The sequence below is a fragment of the Melanostigma gelatinosum genome (genome assembly GCF_949748355.1).
Source record: "Melanostigma gelatinosum genome assembly, chromosome: 12".
NCBI lineage: Eukaryota > Metazoa > Chordata > Actinopteri > Perciformes > Zoarcidae > Melanostigma > Melanostigma gelatinosum.
The window spans coordinates 20,669,656-20,685,220 of NC_136645.1; the positions used below are offsets into that span (position 1 = coordinate 20,669,656).

Below are 15,565 nucleotides of genomic sequence, written 5' to 3' on the forward strand. Positions count from 1 at the left end.
TGGCTTAGTCCGGCTTTGGGGGAAGTCGAGCACTCATTCAGCGTATGGAAAGAACTGGCGACTTAGAGAGGAAGTAGGAACGAGGATTAACTAACTTTGCTTAATGCTCTTGTGCTTTCACAACTCCTACATTTTATTGTAACTTTTCCCAGAATATTCTATTCAGATTGACTGCTTACATACATCGTCGTGCAATCTTTGGAACTAGAGGTGATATCAAGACAATTGCAGGGCTAGAGCAAGTGAGGGCCTTGTCTTTGCTCATTCAAGACATATTTTATTATATTCCTTTGCAAGATTTATGTTGTTTTTTTCAAAAGGCCTCTAATTTTACTGGTTTGGTTCACTCTCACGGCTCTCCTCAAGCTAGATATTTCCCTCAGGATATGGTGGAGACCAAAACCGAGCTAAAAAAGCAATGCACTTGTGGCCAGAAACGGGAAGTAAATGCTACTCTGTGTCTGCTGGATGTGTAAACAGGCAACTGCTTGTCACATTTATGAGAAGATTATACATCAATGTTGTATTGACAGCTTGTTCCAATGCCCCCAAGCGGTAAAAATAAATTATACCAGTAAACAATATCATATGGCGCACCCCTATTCGATGCTGCTTTTTTCGGTCAGCTCACTTTTAAAAAGAAGAGGCTCCAATATGTTCTGGTCACGCCGGTGCTGTCGCTCACACCCTCTGTGTTGCTGCCAATGAGCTTGAAATGCGAGGGAGCTATTTCTGTCCGTGATCGGGGATAGAGGGAGGAGGGGGAAGTGATGCTGTCAGTACGCCGGAGCCTGGGAGCTATACGCTGCTACAAATGCCAATGCCCACGTCATGCCTGCAATAACAGTGTGTCACACTTGGTTGAAGGCTTCAGAAGGTTACAACTGAAGATTGCTTTTGACCCCGACTAGTCATTATCAGCTTTTGTAGTAGTTTTTTTCATACAACACGGATGCAGCAAAGGCTGAAATAATGGCGGCGGAGAAGTGCTGCAGTGGCAGGAATCACAGTCTTGCATCTTACTGCATTACTCCGGCCTCGATTTGTCTTCTCACTCTCATGCAGGGCTTATATCCAGTGAGTGACTTCTTCAAATTGAGCTGATTTGTGACCCTTGATTTCCATCCTCCTCTACCACTCCATCACTGACTGCTCTCCAATTGCTCCAAAGCCTCGGGGCCAGTTTGTTTTTAGGAAAGCAGATGTTTGTGTCTCCCTCCATCCGTCCTACCAAGCCGCCTGATCCCTCTTCTTCTGCTGTCAGCAGCTGGTCTGTTTACATTTTGTGGCAGAGTTACAGCCCCCCTGCGGATTTCTCTCTCTCGTTTTGGCTTCATCTATGCTTTCCCTGAAACCTCCAGTTTGTAGATTTAGTTCTCTGGTTTGCTCCCATGCTTCTCTGATGGCGAGTGGCTGATTTATTTCTCAATCATTCTGGTCACTGGGACCAAACATGTCTGTGTCCTCGTCGCCGATGTGAAATAATTCTGCAGATACGCAAGAGTGTGAAAAAGATAAGCCTGGATTTAAATGCCGCGATTAAATCCAGAGAGATGCACCTTGTGATTGTGCTCACTCCGTTTATGGAGTCATCGTGGATTGGATTTCAGCAAAGTCAACGCAACATCCAGTTGATGAAGTAATGGCGAGAATAGGATAGCAATGTGGTACGTGGATGAAGTCCAGTATCAGGTAGCACCAGACAGGTAGCAATGCATTACTTTCACTCAGCAGTGTATTTTTAGACCATTGAGACCATCTGGGTTCAGAACTCAAAAGTTATCGAGAGCATTTCCTGGGAGCTGCTTTGCTTTGAACTCTGACACATTGGATCTGGATTTCATGATGTGGAAAGCACTTAAAGGGATCATTTGACGCGGATTCACTTCATTGCCGAGAGTTAGCTGAGAGTATCGATACCACTCTCGTGTCTGTACAGTAAATAAGCTACCGTTAGCAGCAAATTAGCTTCGCACAAAGACTGGAAACGACAGATGACGTGTTAATTGGTGAGCTTTAGAGGAACTGCGAGCCAGATGTTCTGACCTGTGGAGATAGCCAGGCTTGTTGTCTTCCCCCTGTTGTCTTGATGCTACGCTAAGCTAACTGGCTTCATATTGAACATACAAAATATCTCTTCTAACTCCTGGCAAGAGAGTGAATAAGTGTTATTCCCTAAATGTCAAACTATTCCCTTAAAGGTAAAGTGTGTAGTATTTAGGGCTTGAGGTTTTCCTACACCTTTGGCCGACGGGAAAATTTCAGTTGGTTGCAATCTGCAACCTCACTGCGAGATGTCGCCAAATAAAACCACTGAATAAAACACTGCACGTTCGAGGGAATCATTTGACGCTTATTCACTTCATTGAAGAGAGTTATCTAAGGGCATCGATACCACTATCATGTCTGTAATGTCATTATAAAGCTACCATACAGCAGCTGGTTAGCTTAGCACAAAGACCGGAGACGGCAGAACAGCTAGCTAGCTATAAGGATATGGTTTAGTGAGCTTTAGAAGCCAAATGTTGTTGGAGTCAGGCTAGTTGTTTCCACCTGTTCTTAGTCGTTATGCTATGCTGAGCTAACTGGCTTCATATTGAACATACGGAATGAAAGTGTCTCTTCTAACTCTTGGCAAAAAGTGTATTTCCTAAAATGTCAAACTATTCCATTAATACCCAAAGCCTAGCCTAATGCTGTTCTTAGGTAGCAATTTGCTGGTTAAGTCATCGCAGTTAGGGACTTAAGTGCCTTTGCTTTTACGGAAATTTGACAAATAGTCGTCAGATTGCTGTTGATGTAACCGTCCCTCTCCTCATGAGTCAAACTGCTGGCCCCCGTGACAGGAAAGACTCCGTCCTGCATGAGGTCACTGGTTTGTCTGCGTGACCTGCGAGGCACTCTGCCTATCGTTTGTCTGTAAAACAGCGCTCTGAGGCTGGAAAATGCTGCGGGTGTGCGTATTCCCTTCCTCCCTGGACAGTGCTGGGAGCTCAGAAGCAAAGCCCTATAAATCTCAGGCACGAGCCACTGCAGATCTGCGCTTTCCTCCCGTGGTGTAAGCCTCTGCACTGCGCAAGGCTGATGGAAAAAGACAGATCCTCAGCACCATTCAGACGAAATATGAGAGCATTAAAGCGACATTAGAGCCGAGTGGAATCTGGGTCATGTTCGTTCTACTATGTGCATGCCTACCGTGCTGAGTATCCGTGTTCTTCAGGCTTTCGATCGTGATGGGACAAAAGCAGAAAATGATAGGCGACATTATGTTGTCCAAAATGTATCTGCAATGCAGTGCATTTTCATGCCAGAGGCCAACACAGAGGCCTATACTTCTAGGATTGTAAAAGTATGTTTTGAATCCCAATAACACTGATTTCTATGAAAGACATGAAGTTTGCTTTAAAGTATGGCATCTTGTAAATGTAATTTTGCCCCGACAGGTCTGATGGACGTCATAGAAGTAAACAAGGGGCATTTACGGTTCCTTCACTGTGAAATCGATTGCAGCTCATGGAAAAGGCTTGTGTCCTGCTCCCCATGCCCTCCTGTGTATTTTTAAACTCCCTGCCAGTACAGTATGGCACTCATTCACGCTCCTTCTCTGCCCACCTTTTCTCACTTTCCTCTCCTCTTTCCATTTGTCTCACTCCTCTCTTGCTCTCTCTCTCTCTCTCCCTCTCTCTCTCTCCTGCCCTGGGTCACGGAACACGTTGCTCCCTCCTTCAGACTGTGTGAGCTGCTGGCTCGCTCTGCCTTTTCATGCAGTTTTTTGTGTGTGCGTCTGTGTGCAAGACTGCAGTTGTTTTTTTCTCTGAGGGGGGATGTCGGTGCTAAACCACATGATTTCTCCCAATGACAAACCCTCTTTATGCAACCCAGCGACACAGAGACAGGGGTCTTATGTCGGGGTGATGACGCGGCACGTGGAGAACGATGACAATGCATAAAATCCTCTTTTTGTCCAGTCGAATTCTTTTTTTTTTACGGCTGGTCCAGAGGGGAGTTGGCTCTGCGTTGACCAATTACAAGAAGACAGAGATTAAGCGGGTCACTTAAAGCAGCTGATTGCAATTCGTTTGGTGTTGTGAATATTTTATGTTGTGCTCGCAATGGTACAGCTCGTTATTAGAGAAAACATCACAGCCCCGCCGAGGTTTATTAGCCGAGGTTACTTGACTCTACAAGGCTGATGATAGCAACCGCTAAAAAGTTTTAATTCGTAAGAGCCTCTGTGGTTACTTTGCATAAAACTAGCTGCAAACAATCATGTTAGCATGGAGCAAAATGATGATATTAATCCAAAAGGGACACGCGGATAATTGTGGTGTCTGTGTTGCCATCAGTCCTCTCGAGGGCACACAGACCTGCTTCTCCGTTCTTACTGCCTTTTCTTCTCTTACTATCATTGTTGCCATTATTCTCGTACTTTTTTTATTCTGTTGTTGGCACATTCATTTACCTTGGGGACCTTGCGAAGTACTTAGCAGCCTATTAAATGAGGTAATTACGGTGATAATTTTCTTTTTACTTTAATATAATTGTTTCTAATTGTTGCTTTTCTCCGCAGCCAGCGTTCCATCAGCTATAAAAAGGTTTTTGATGTTTTCCCTTTAGAGCTGAAAGCAACAATGATTATTTTTTTACTGTCTACTAATTATTATTGATTCATAGATTAGTTGTCAGATAATAGCGAAAAATGACAATTATAATTTCCCAAAGGGACGTCCCCCAGTTGCTCATATATATATATATATATATATATATATATATATATATATATGACAGAGAAAAGCAACAAATTGCCACATTTTGAGAGGCTGGAACCAGTTTATGAGCAAATAAGCAAAGCAATCAAACAATTGTCAGAGTAGTAGAGTATATTGTATCCACGAATCAACTGACCCAAAGCTCTAGTTCAATGAAGTTTCCTGTTGCACATTTGTCCACTGATCTGTTCCATTACACCTCAAAGTCATCAGGTTGTAACACCGCGGCTCGACATGCCGCACATGTCAGAAGGACACGCATCACGTCATTATGAGGGACACGCGTCACGCACGCCTGCTTTTTTTCCACATTGCACATTCCTCTTTTTAGTCATGTGCATTTGTGTGAGTGTGTGAGAGAGAGTGTGTGTGTGAGCCGTGATTGGAAGTTGGAGACAGAGTGTTCTCCAGTAGAGGTCTCTGGGCCTGCATGCGTGATTGCGTCCACTTGTGCATATCTACCGGTCGCACTTTGCTCCGCTCGGAACGGCAGCTCATATTCCCCTGACTCATGGGGGCCACAGGTGGTGCTGGGCTTCTGCTAACATTAGCAATGCACTCATAATTCACAACCGATCGAAAAGACGCCTGCGTGCACCAATATCTGCTGCTTTTCGACGGCGTTGCAAACATATTCACCTCTGTCTCTAAATCGGATCCCCTTTGCTCGCCCGACCCCTGTAGCATTGTGTGATGGATGTACCCCCCCTTTTTTTGTTTTTATCCCTTCCGAAACGGCTTAATAGCTCTGACCTTGGATAAGGTCTCTGCTCTCAACGCTAAATAATTTAACAGTACAGAGTGACTGTCTGAATTGCTCTCGGCCTCCCAAAGACTTCACCAAAACTCTCTCTATCTGAGCCCCACTCTCTGGGCCAGATATGCGAGGCTGGGTCGATTTTGCACGGTTCTTTCAGAAGTGGAGCACTCTTAGCCATTTCATCTGAGGCAGAGCCGACAGCGAGGTGCCGGCTCGAGAGTCTTACAGAGGCGGGCGAGGCAAATGAGGACGGAGGACTGTGAATAATTACATGGAGAGAAACATGTATGGGGGCTCGGTCATGGGATTGTGACTGAAAAGAACACTCTAATGTTTTTGGATTGTTGCCCAGAGGACAAAGTTTAAAGCATCATGGTCACAGGGTATGTTATATATATATTAATATATACTTCATATATTTTTTCTCTAAAATCACCCTTTGTTCTTCTCTCCAGGCTACGCCTTCCTGCTCTTCCAGGAAGAGACTTCTGTCCAGGCCTTGATCGACGCCTGCATCGAGGAGGACGGCAAGCTCTACCTGTGTGTGTCCAGTCCCACCATCAAAGACAAACCGGTAGGTGTCAGTGTGGTAGAGGTCTTCTCTTCAGGACACCATTCTTTCTTCAAGTAACTAGAGGCTGAGGTTGTACTTGCGCACACTGGTCCTATGAGCTAAATGCTAACGTCAGACCGCTAACCTGCTTGCGCTGACGGTGCTAGCATTTTCACGTTCAGCGAGTATGATGTTTACCGTGTTATTTTTAGCATGTTAGCGTGCTAATTGTTAATTAGTGCCAAACAAAAAGCACAGTCGAGGCTAATGGGACATATCATTGGACAAATTGAAATTTTGACAAGTCAGGGGATCATTAGGATCCTCTGGGAACCCTGAATGTTTGTGCAGTGGCAAGAATAAACAACACATGTTGCCTTCTAATATACCACATTGTTCCTCCTTTGTCATGCAGGTCCAGATCCGTCCCTGGAACCTGAGCGACAGTGACTTTGTCATGGACGGCTCCCAGCCTCTGGACCCCCGCAAGACCATCTTTGTAGGGGGGGTGCCGCGGCCCCTGCGCGCAGGTAACATACTTATAGGAATGGGATAACTTTTTTCTTTTTTTTTGTCGGCCTCTAAATTGGCTTCATAACGCCGGCTGGCACGGAGGCCGGAGGCTATAATGAAAGTTCTCCCTGTGAGATCCTCTACTCGCGTTTCCAGGACGCGGGCCAAGTGGTCGTGGTGTTAAGAATTCATGGTGTAATGGAAGGCTCGGGCTTTCTGTTCTTAGGATGAACATCGCTGGCTGGTCTGCAATGTGACCCCTACTAATTATACCAGCAGTTTGAGATCGCTGCCCTGATGAATAGTGCAGTAGTGTGGTTTTTTTCTTGTTTTTTTGCATGACTTAATAACAGCGTCAATCACAAAAGTTAAACCTTTCGCTCAGTTTTGAAGGCTTTCAGGTTTGAGGGGGAAAAAGGGTCTTTAACTCGCACACAAACTTCCTGGCTGCAGCACTAATCGCTTCTCGCCCTCATCTTTTTCCTTCCCCTCCAGTGGAGCTGGCTATGATCATGGACCGGCTGTACGGAGGCGTTTGCTACGCCGGCATCGACACCGACCCCGAGCTCAAGTACCCGAAGGGTGCCGGCCGCGTGGCCTTCTCCAATCAGCAGAGCTACATCGCCGCCATCAGCGCTCGCTTCGTTCAGCTGCAGCACAACGACATCGACAAAAGGGTGAGCGAGTTCGCGCACTCCCCTCACAGCATCCGTCCTCTGAGGGGAGAGCAGCGTCTCCACCACAGCTTAGGGTTGCTGTTGTTTTTTCTTCCCGCAGTCATTCCTACAGCACACGCTGCAGAGCTGCTCTCCCGTGTAGCCAGAGCTTTCATTACTGCCGGCTTTTCAGACTCGGCACAGCCCGCAATAACTACGGCCTTTGGCTGCCGGAGTCCCGAAAGATGTTTTCAAGTTGCAGACACATTGGGTTGCTTTAATTATAGTAGCTCCCTATACATGTATATCCACTCGGGGCTGTGCTGCAGACGGGTTATTTTAGGCACGCCGGCCAATTTGCAGCGGCACAGATCGCGACCAAGAGAGACTGGTCGTCAGCCAGGAAGCCGAGCCTCCGTCGGGCGGGGCAGTCCACCCCACCTCGGCTATCGACGGCAATCTCCAGCGGGAGTTTAGGGGGTCTGTATTATGACTGGGAGTGCAAATGTTGCACATTTAAATAACATTTATGAAGGCAACAAAGGGTTTGGTAAATGACACACTTTTAAAGAATCTATATCCGTTGCAGAAGGGGAGCACGTCCTCGAGAATAGTCGTGGCATGGAACACGTTTTTGCCATTTTTCCGTCAAATTTTCTCTTTTCTGGCCATCAGCCGTAAGTGGCTCTCGATGACGGGACACAGAAGCGCGTTAACCGTGGTCAGCTTCATGTCCGCTGGGTTGCTTTTGGCTTTTAACGGCATTGTCGGCCTCGCCCGTTTCTGCATGGCGGTATTCGGCTCGCGGAGAGACTTGCACTGTAGTCGACGCAGAGCTGAGGGGGTCGCCTACTGTTGAAGGATTTAATAACCTTTCATTTTGTGGCCGTGCTGTAACGAGGTTTAGCGTCCACCCCTTGGCCGCTCGTGCTCCGAGGCGTCTCCATGGCGACTGAGCTCTCATTTCTCATCTCCCCCTCGGCTTAGCGGTCAAACTCGTTTCACCGGTGGACGGAAGGATACCTGCCTGCTTCTATTTTAGAAGATTGCAAGAGAAGATTGCCTCGCATGGGGGGTTTTATGGACACTGGCTTGAAAATAACGTGCTATGCGTGCGTCTGTCTGTGGATGAGACTAAACGAAACGCCTCCTCTCGATTCCCCCCTTTCTTCCCAGGTGGAGGTGAAGCCGTACGTTCTGGACGACCAGATGTGCGATGAGTGCCAGGGGGCGCGCTGCGGGGGGAAGTTCGCCCCCTTCTTCTGTGCCAACGTCACCTGCCTGCAGTACTACTGCGAGTACTGCTGGGCCAGCATCCACTCGCGGGCCGGCCGAGAGTTTCACAAGCCACTGGTGAAGGAGGGCGGCGACCGGCCGCGACACGTGTCCTTCCGCTGGAGCTGAGGGGGGAGGGGGGGCGTCGAGTCCGCCCCGCCCCGGTGAAACTGCACCCTGACCCATAGAACCCCCCCCCCCCGTGCCTTCCTACCCTACAGGCCGGGACAGCGCTGGACCCCCCCCCTCCTCCCCCTCCCCCACCCATCCACACCCCCCCCCCCTCCTCCAGCCTGCTCCCCGTAAACACCTCATGAAAAAAAAGCAAAAAGGATTCCGTCAAACATGCGGGACTCTCTTCATACCACATGGCTCTGAACTTATCTTCTACCGCTCAAGCATTGTGGGGGGGGGGGGGGGGGGTGCGAAAAGTCTATCAGCTTACAATTTGCACTTTGGCACAAAATCTCACACACACTCGGGATGGTATGTTCGACACCCGGCTACTTTCAGTTCCCCGTTCTGTTGACTGGGTGGTATGGTACGTCCTCCCCCCTGAGACGGAGGTGGGACCATACAAATATTTAAAAAAAAGTATATATATTTTTTTTTGTACCTATCTATACAAACATAGATAATTCGAATTTTATGTAAAAGGAGCATGCACTTATTTTCAAAAGCTGTAGTTATATTGCCCCAACTATGAAAAACAAATTTACCAAAGGCAAATGAAATGAATGCTTACGGAAAAGCTAAACAGGTGGCGCGAGATGTAGCAGGACTCACCAGCTACCCAGCAGTGTGGGCCCGTATCGCCTGGAGTGACAATACCACGGCTGTATTCGCTCCCAATTCTGGATATTAATACCTCATACGCGCAATCAGATTAGTTTGCTTTTGGTTTCTAGGTCTTTTATTTTTATAATAACATTATTTTCTAGTGTTATGTAAACGTAATGCTGCAATAGCTTTGCTGCTAAATCCGTGGTAGGAACAGATACCACAAGTACTTTATTCACGCTAGGGTGTAAAATAACAGATCGCAGATCAAGAGGATCACCTGGTGTTGTAGAATGACGAGCCCTCGCGGGAGGGGGTTGGGGGTTCCCCTCCCGGGACAACGATGGCTACCTTTGTGGGGGTCGGGGGGGGGGGGGTTCAACCCCCCCAACTGCATGTTTATTTCAATCAGGTTGCTGCATGCAATAGACTTTTCAGTATCACGTCTGCTATTGGATTCTGCCCATGTTTGCACAACACGCTGCGGACGTAGAGTACGTTCGAAACTCTCGCGAAACTGGACGGCAACAGGGAGGGCTGGAATCATGGCGGCTCCAATACAGAGCGGGGGGGGGGGGAACAAACAACCTTAATAATATCACGAATCAAATTCAATGTAGGATTACCATTTACAACTGTCGATGATAGGTGAAGTACTTTTTTTTGCAGTGATTGTTGATATAATTGTGCAATTTTTTATACCGTACGTAGTTAGGTCTGAGTATGCCTAGAACTGTGATTCGCTTTAACTGTCGTCAGTGTCCGACATAGAAGTCCTGTGAAACTTCATAACTAGTGTATGCACTCGTATATATGTTCTCTCGTACACACACTTGCACCAGTATACACGGAGGCCTCTCGACGAACACACACACACACACACACACACACACGGACGGCTGTCTTTCTTACGCACACAAACAAGCCTACAGACGCGGCGTCTGATCGGAAGAGAAGGCGCGCGACAATGTGAGTTTAAACTGAGAACTGAGATCTTTCATTTTTTTCCCACCGTTGACAAACAAAAGCGCACGTTTTACGTCTCCCAACGCAACCAAAGAGCTCACGTGTTCGGCCTTGAAAACAAAACCGCCGGACACGCAGAGCGAAACAGCCACCTGCAGAGGAGCCGGGAGGTGCGTTTGATTTATGATGAGGTAAATTGGGCAGGTGGGGAGGGGAGTCGGGGCTGGTGGAATGTAAAAATGAAACGTTGAAGCTACTGGAGGTCGATAAACTGAGCTCTGCACGTGCTCTCACTACATGGCTGGGGTGGGAAGAAGGGGAGGGGGGGGGGGGGGCGGGTGACATTGCCACATGTGCAAGCTGGGGTTACCATATTTATCCAGAATTGTTTTGTTCTCCTGCAAAGCTTGAAGTAATGGACCTGCTAAATCAAAAGAAATGGTGGACATCTATATATCTTTTAGTTTTTATCAAAAAAGTAACTTAGAAAGGCATTGGCTGCTGAAGACAGGGCGAAAAGGGGGTTCGGGGTGGGGGTGGGGCCAATTTACACTGGTTTTAGAAGTTTTGTGGACAATCCGAACGGGATCCTACATCAAGTTTGTGTGTTGTCCCACCCCCCCCCCCCCTTTTTTTTTGTCCTTAAAGTGTGATTGGCCCGTGCTGGCGCCCCCGCAGTCCTTTTCTCGTTTTAGTTTTTTTGCTTTACGATACTAACTAATTGAAACCTAAGCTGAAGATACTTTTTTTTTTTTTTTTTTTTTACTGTCAAGGAAAAAAAGAAGCAAACCATGAGTAATAATAAGTATCCCTATGAAAGTGAATTCTGGGTGATGTTTGTGACGTTTCTTTCCCTCACCCAGACAGCTTTTCTATGTCCGTTCCTTCTCTATGATAGATATTTGTTTTGCACTACTCTTTGTATCGGAACAGTTTAACGGTCAGCAGTTCTTTTTGTTAAAAGACAACAAAAAAAGGAGACTACAAAGCGTGCTTTCTGACTGACAAGATCTTTTGCAATACCTCAATTTTGAAATACATATATATATATATTTATATATATGTATATGTATATATACATATATGTGTATATATGTATATGTGTATATATATGTATGTGTATATATATATATGTATATATATATATGTATATGTTATATATATATATATGTATATGTATATGTATATATATACATATATATATACATATACATATATACATATATATATATATATATTCTAAGTAAGTTTATTCAGATGAAAAAAAATATATATTAATTTAATTCTTCACGAGAAATGATTTACCAGATGGTTGACTTTTTAAAATTATTTTTATCATGCTTATTTGCTTTTATTTGAAGAATTTATTTTTTTGAAAACGACAACAACTGAAGGAGCTAGAGCTTTATAACTAATATAATGATGTAGTTAGTGAGAGTATGGTCTGCTTTATTACAGTGGATGTTAGGATGAGCGTCAAATTGGTCGAAATATATCAGAGAAAAGCTCTTTAGGAAAAGAAAAATAAACTATCAGGTGCTCAAGAGAGAAAAACTAAACATATTTCCCACGTTTTTGTATATTTATAATCAATCATTTACTATGCTGACCAGAGTTGTGAAAGAGATCTTCTGTTCATTATTTTTTTAAGAGAAGTTTTTTATGTTTCCTAAAAGTATGTGCTCCCTTTTTGTTTAGTAAAAACAAATTTAAAAAAAGCCAACGTGACCCTGATTTGTTAGCCTGACATTGTCAGGAGAAGAAAAACGAAAAAGAGAGAAACTTGTGAGAGTCACTGAACAGCTGGAGGTAGAGAGATGAGAATGTTATTTTTAACACAAAAAACAGACACACGTGTTTTCACCTGTAACTTGATCGAAAGCCCCCGAGGTGCATCAAATTGACTGGTGGCCTTCTATTCACGCAAGACTTGAATTAGTCCCATTTTTTTAAAGGCTAAGAACCTTGATTCTTTGTTGTAATGTGCAATACTGTTTGTACTGTTTGTAGAAAAGAAGAAAACAAGAAAAAAAGAGGCATAAATCTTTATTGCAGAATTATTTTCATTGCAAGCATTGTGATTCACTAAAATCATTTTCTACTGTGTATTTACCTACTCTACCTGCTAGTACCTTCCAGTAGTAATGTAGCCTTTGTACTGAGAAATTTTCATTATTTTTAGAGAGTTTTGCTAAAAAAAGAAATGAATTTAAACATATTTACATATTTTCCTTTTTATTTTGTATTCTCTTTCTTTACAGACTTGTTTCTCAGCCATCAACAGTTATTTCTGGGGGAGACTTTCATATCTGGTCAATGTCATTAATATTATTTTGTATTTTTACTTGGAATGAATTAATTTTATGATGCTAATTCTTTAAAAGTTAATTTATTTTCATTCGTTCATTTTCTTCAATTTTTTTTTAAGCTGAAAAAACCCCCCAACTTTGTGATATTGTTACTAAAGTGTCTCGATTCTTGAAATGCTATAAGCTTTGTTATGTGTGAACTCGCTGATGTTGCTTACATTAGTGTGTAAATGATTTACGGAGAAAAAACCCCGAAAAAAACTATTCACAAACAGCAGATTGGTGGTTGGTGATGTTGAAAGTGATTCTCAATGTAAGCAAATGAATGGGCAATAAAATACAAATGGCAGAATGGAGCATCCACGCAGTATGTCGTGATGTAATTGTGGAAGATGGACAACACCGCTGACCAATAATACCACTACTACTACTACTACTACTACTACTACTACTACTACTATTGCCACGAACTCTACAATAACCCATCCTCACTTTGTGCAGTGGAGAGCAACACTTCATCACAAGGGAAACATTCAACAGTTCCTCCTAAAGAAACAGCCATGTCACCTCCTCTCTCTTTGTAGACGGTCGGTCCCTGCAGAGTGCACCAGTGTGATTGTATTTAAGTATGAATGTAAATGTAGAGATTCACTGTGTAACATAGTGTTTGGGAAGAGCATGTATAACTGTAGAATCTTAATTATGCGTAGGAGGCAATTAATGGTCTAACGTGTTTTTATTCTTCTTCCCCAAGTTTTGGTTTGTTGGAGTTTATTAAATTTTTATTTTTTTTTAATCCTACATTTCCCCTCCTAAACTGCCTTAAAAAATAGTTTGACATTTAGGGAAATTCTCTAACAAGCCCCTTTGCCAAGAGTTAGATGAGACGTTTGACACCACTGTCATCTGTATAATAACATATAAAGCTACAGCAAGGCGACTGTTAGCTTAGCCTAGCATTAGCCACCCTGCTACATCACCTCATGTAAAACTACTGCTTTAGAGGTGTTGGTAGGCACATTTCTGTACAGAGCCAGGCTAGCTAGTTCCCCTCTGCCTCCAGTCTTGATTCTAGGCCAATATGACCAGGCTGTAGTTCATTGTGAAGCTACAGCCAGTTAGCTTAGCGTAAAGAGCTAACCCAGCTCACTCCAAAGGTAACAAAATCTGCCTGCCAGCACCAAAATAAGGCCTTTGATCTTGTTCATTGAATCCAATTAACTGAAGTGTTGGGGTGGAGTTATGTTCCTGAAGTTTTATCCAATGTGTCATTTTACACTTACGTCAGTGTGAACAAACAATATTCAAAGTGTTGATTAGAGAGCTTTAAAAGTCTTAGTAGGCACATTTTGTGACCTTTTAACGGAGCCAGGCTAGCAGTTTCCAATCCTCATGCTAAGCTAAGCGGCTTCAGGCTGAAGCTTCATATTATATTTTTTATCCAACTCTAAATAAGAGCAAATAAGCGTATTTCCTTAAATGTCGACAGTGTCCTTAACTTATTCTGAAGCGTTTTTGACGTCCCTTCCCGTCTTCGTCCAAAAAGAGACGTCAGTGCTCATGTGAGAATGTTATTTCTGGTTGGCCTTTTCTACCAGTTTATACAGCTGATGCCAATCGCTTAGTCCCACACTTGTCTCTCTGCCAGGGCCCTGTATTATTCACCACCATACCATCAAGTATATCTCCTGGCCCTTTGTTTTTTGTTTCTCTGTCACTTAACATAACCATTTATACCTTAACTATAACACAAAGTGTATGTATGTGCAAATGGGACAGATGATTTGGATGACAGCAACCATTTTATATATTCCTCTATAGATATACGTATGTATTTCATGTAACTAGACTTGGGTATTATACTGTATATTCACTTCTGCTTCATGGGCGTTCTCTGGGTAGGTGAACACTGTTGGTTTAGTCATGTGATCTCAAAATAGATACAAAAAAATGAAAAAAAGATTGGTAATGTGCTTATTTCCCCTCCCACAAACATCCCACTTCTTTTGAAATGTACTTTTACAATTGTTTTTAATTTTCTTTTCTTAAATCAAGGCATGTGCTTTTTATTGTCTAGGTTTTTTCTTTCCTGACTTAAACACTGGTTCCATCTTGGCGAGGCTTTCGAGGGTTCTTGCAGTGAAACTGATTGGAAAACATGGAACTCAATGCTGCTAATGCTTAATACTGCTTCAGTTTGTAGTTCCCACCTTCATTTTTTCCTTTTTCTGTACCAATAAGCAAATCTTATTAAACGTGGTTGTATGACGCTGTGAAACCTTGTGGTCTTTGGCATGGCATCCTCAGTTTAGAAAAGAGCTGACCAGTACTAACCTCTGCGACCTACCGGCTCGATATTCATACATCTGCCATTTCAGTAGAAATGATTCATTCCGCAGATTCAGACTGTGTGGCAGGCAAATCATCCAGAGCGATCGGTATCTGACAAAACAATCCCCCTACAAAGTCAATCTAGTTCTGGAGCTTTCCTTTAAGTCACACAATCTTCATCAGCAGACCGATTCTGACCAGTTTTTATAGAAATGTAGATGTTCAAATTTGTACTTATTTTATTTTGAAAATCCCTCTGAATTAATGTAGTTTTAACTCCCACTTTGAAATGTACACATGACTTTGTTTTTGAGCTCAAATTTGTATAATAAACAAACTTATACGTAATAAAGTTGCTGAAAAAAATAAATCAACCTCAAATATAATCACGCAGTGTTTACAGTCAGATTATCTGAAATAACATTTTAAAAAAATCTGAAAACATTTCTCAACATTTCAAAGCACTTTCAAAATTAGATCAGCATTTAGCATTCTGTTTGACTTCTTGTCCATGCTGGCCTAAAAGTTGAGAATAAATCGTTGACCTCTGAAACAGAAGTAGACAAAACAATCTGACCACAAGAGCCAACAGGTCAAGAAAGACCTCAGACTCGTCAAGGCCAACATGGAGTGAAAACCTCCAACTACAGCCG

General features: G+C 43.6%; 1 protein-coding gene across 2 annotated transcripts in view; it reads left to right on the forward strand.

Moving 5' to 3' along the window:
- cpeb3 (cytoplasmic polyadenylation element binding protein 3) overlaps positions 1-8,655 on the forward strand; it is a gene marked incomplete at both ends in the record, with an annotated part of 30,703 nt that extends 22,048 nt beyond the window's left edge. For both annotated transcript variants that reach the window (XM_079279654.1, XM_079279655.1), the window contains 4 exons: positions 5,985-6,103; positions 6,498-6,612; positions 7,091-7,272; positions 8,428-8,655. In XM_079279654.1, the coding sequence (XP_079135780.1) occupies positions 5,985-6,103; positions 6,498-6,612; positions 7,091-7,272; positions 8,428-8,655 (644 nt within the window). The remainder of the gene's footprint in view (positions 1-5,984; positions 6,104-6,497; positions 6,613-7,090; positions 7,273-8,427) is intronic.
- Between the last annotated feature and the right edge of the window lie 6,910 nt (positions 8,656-15,565).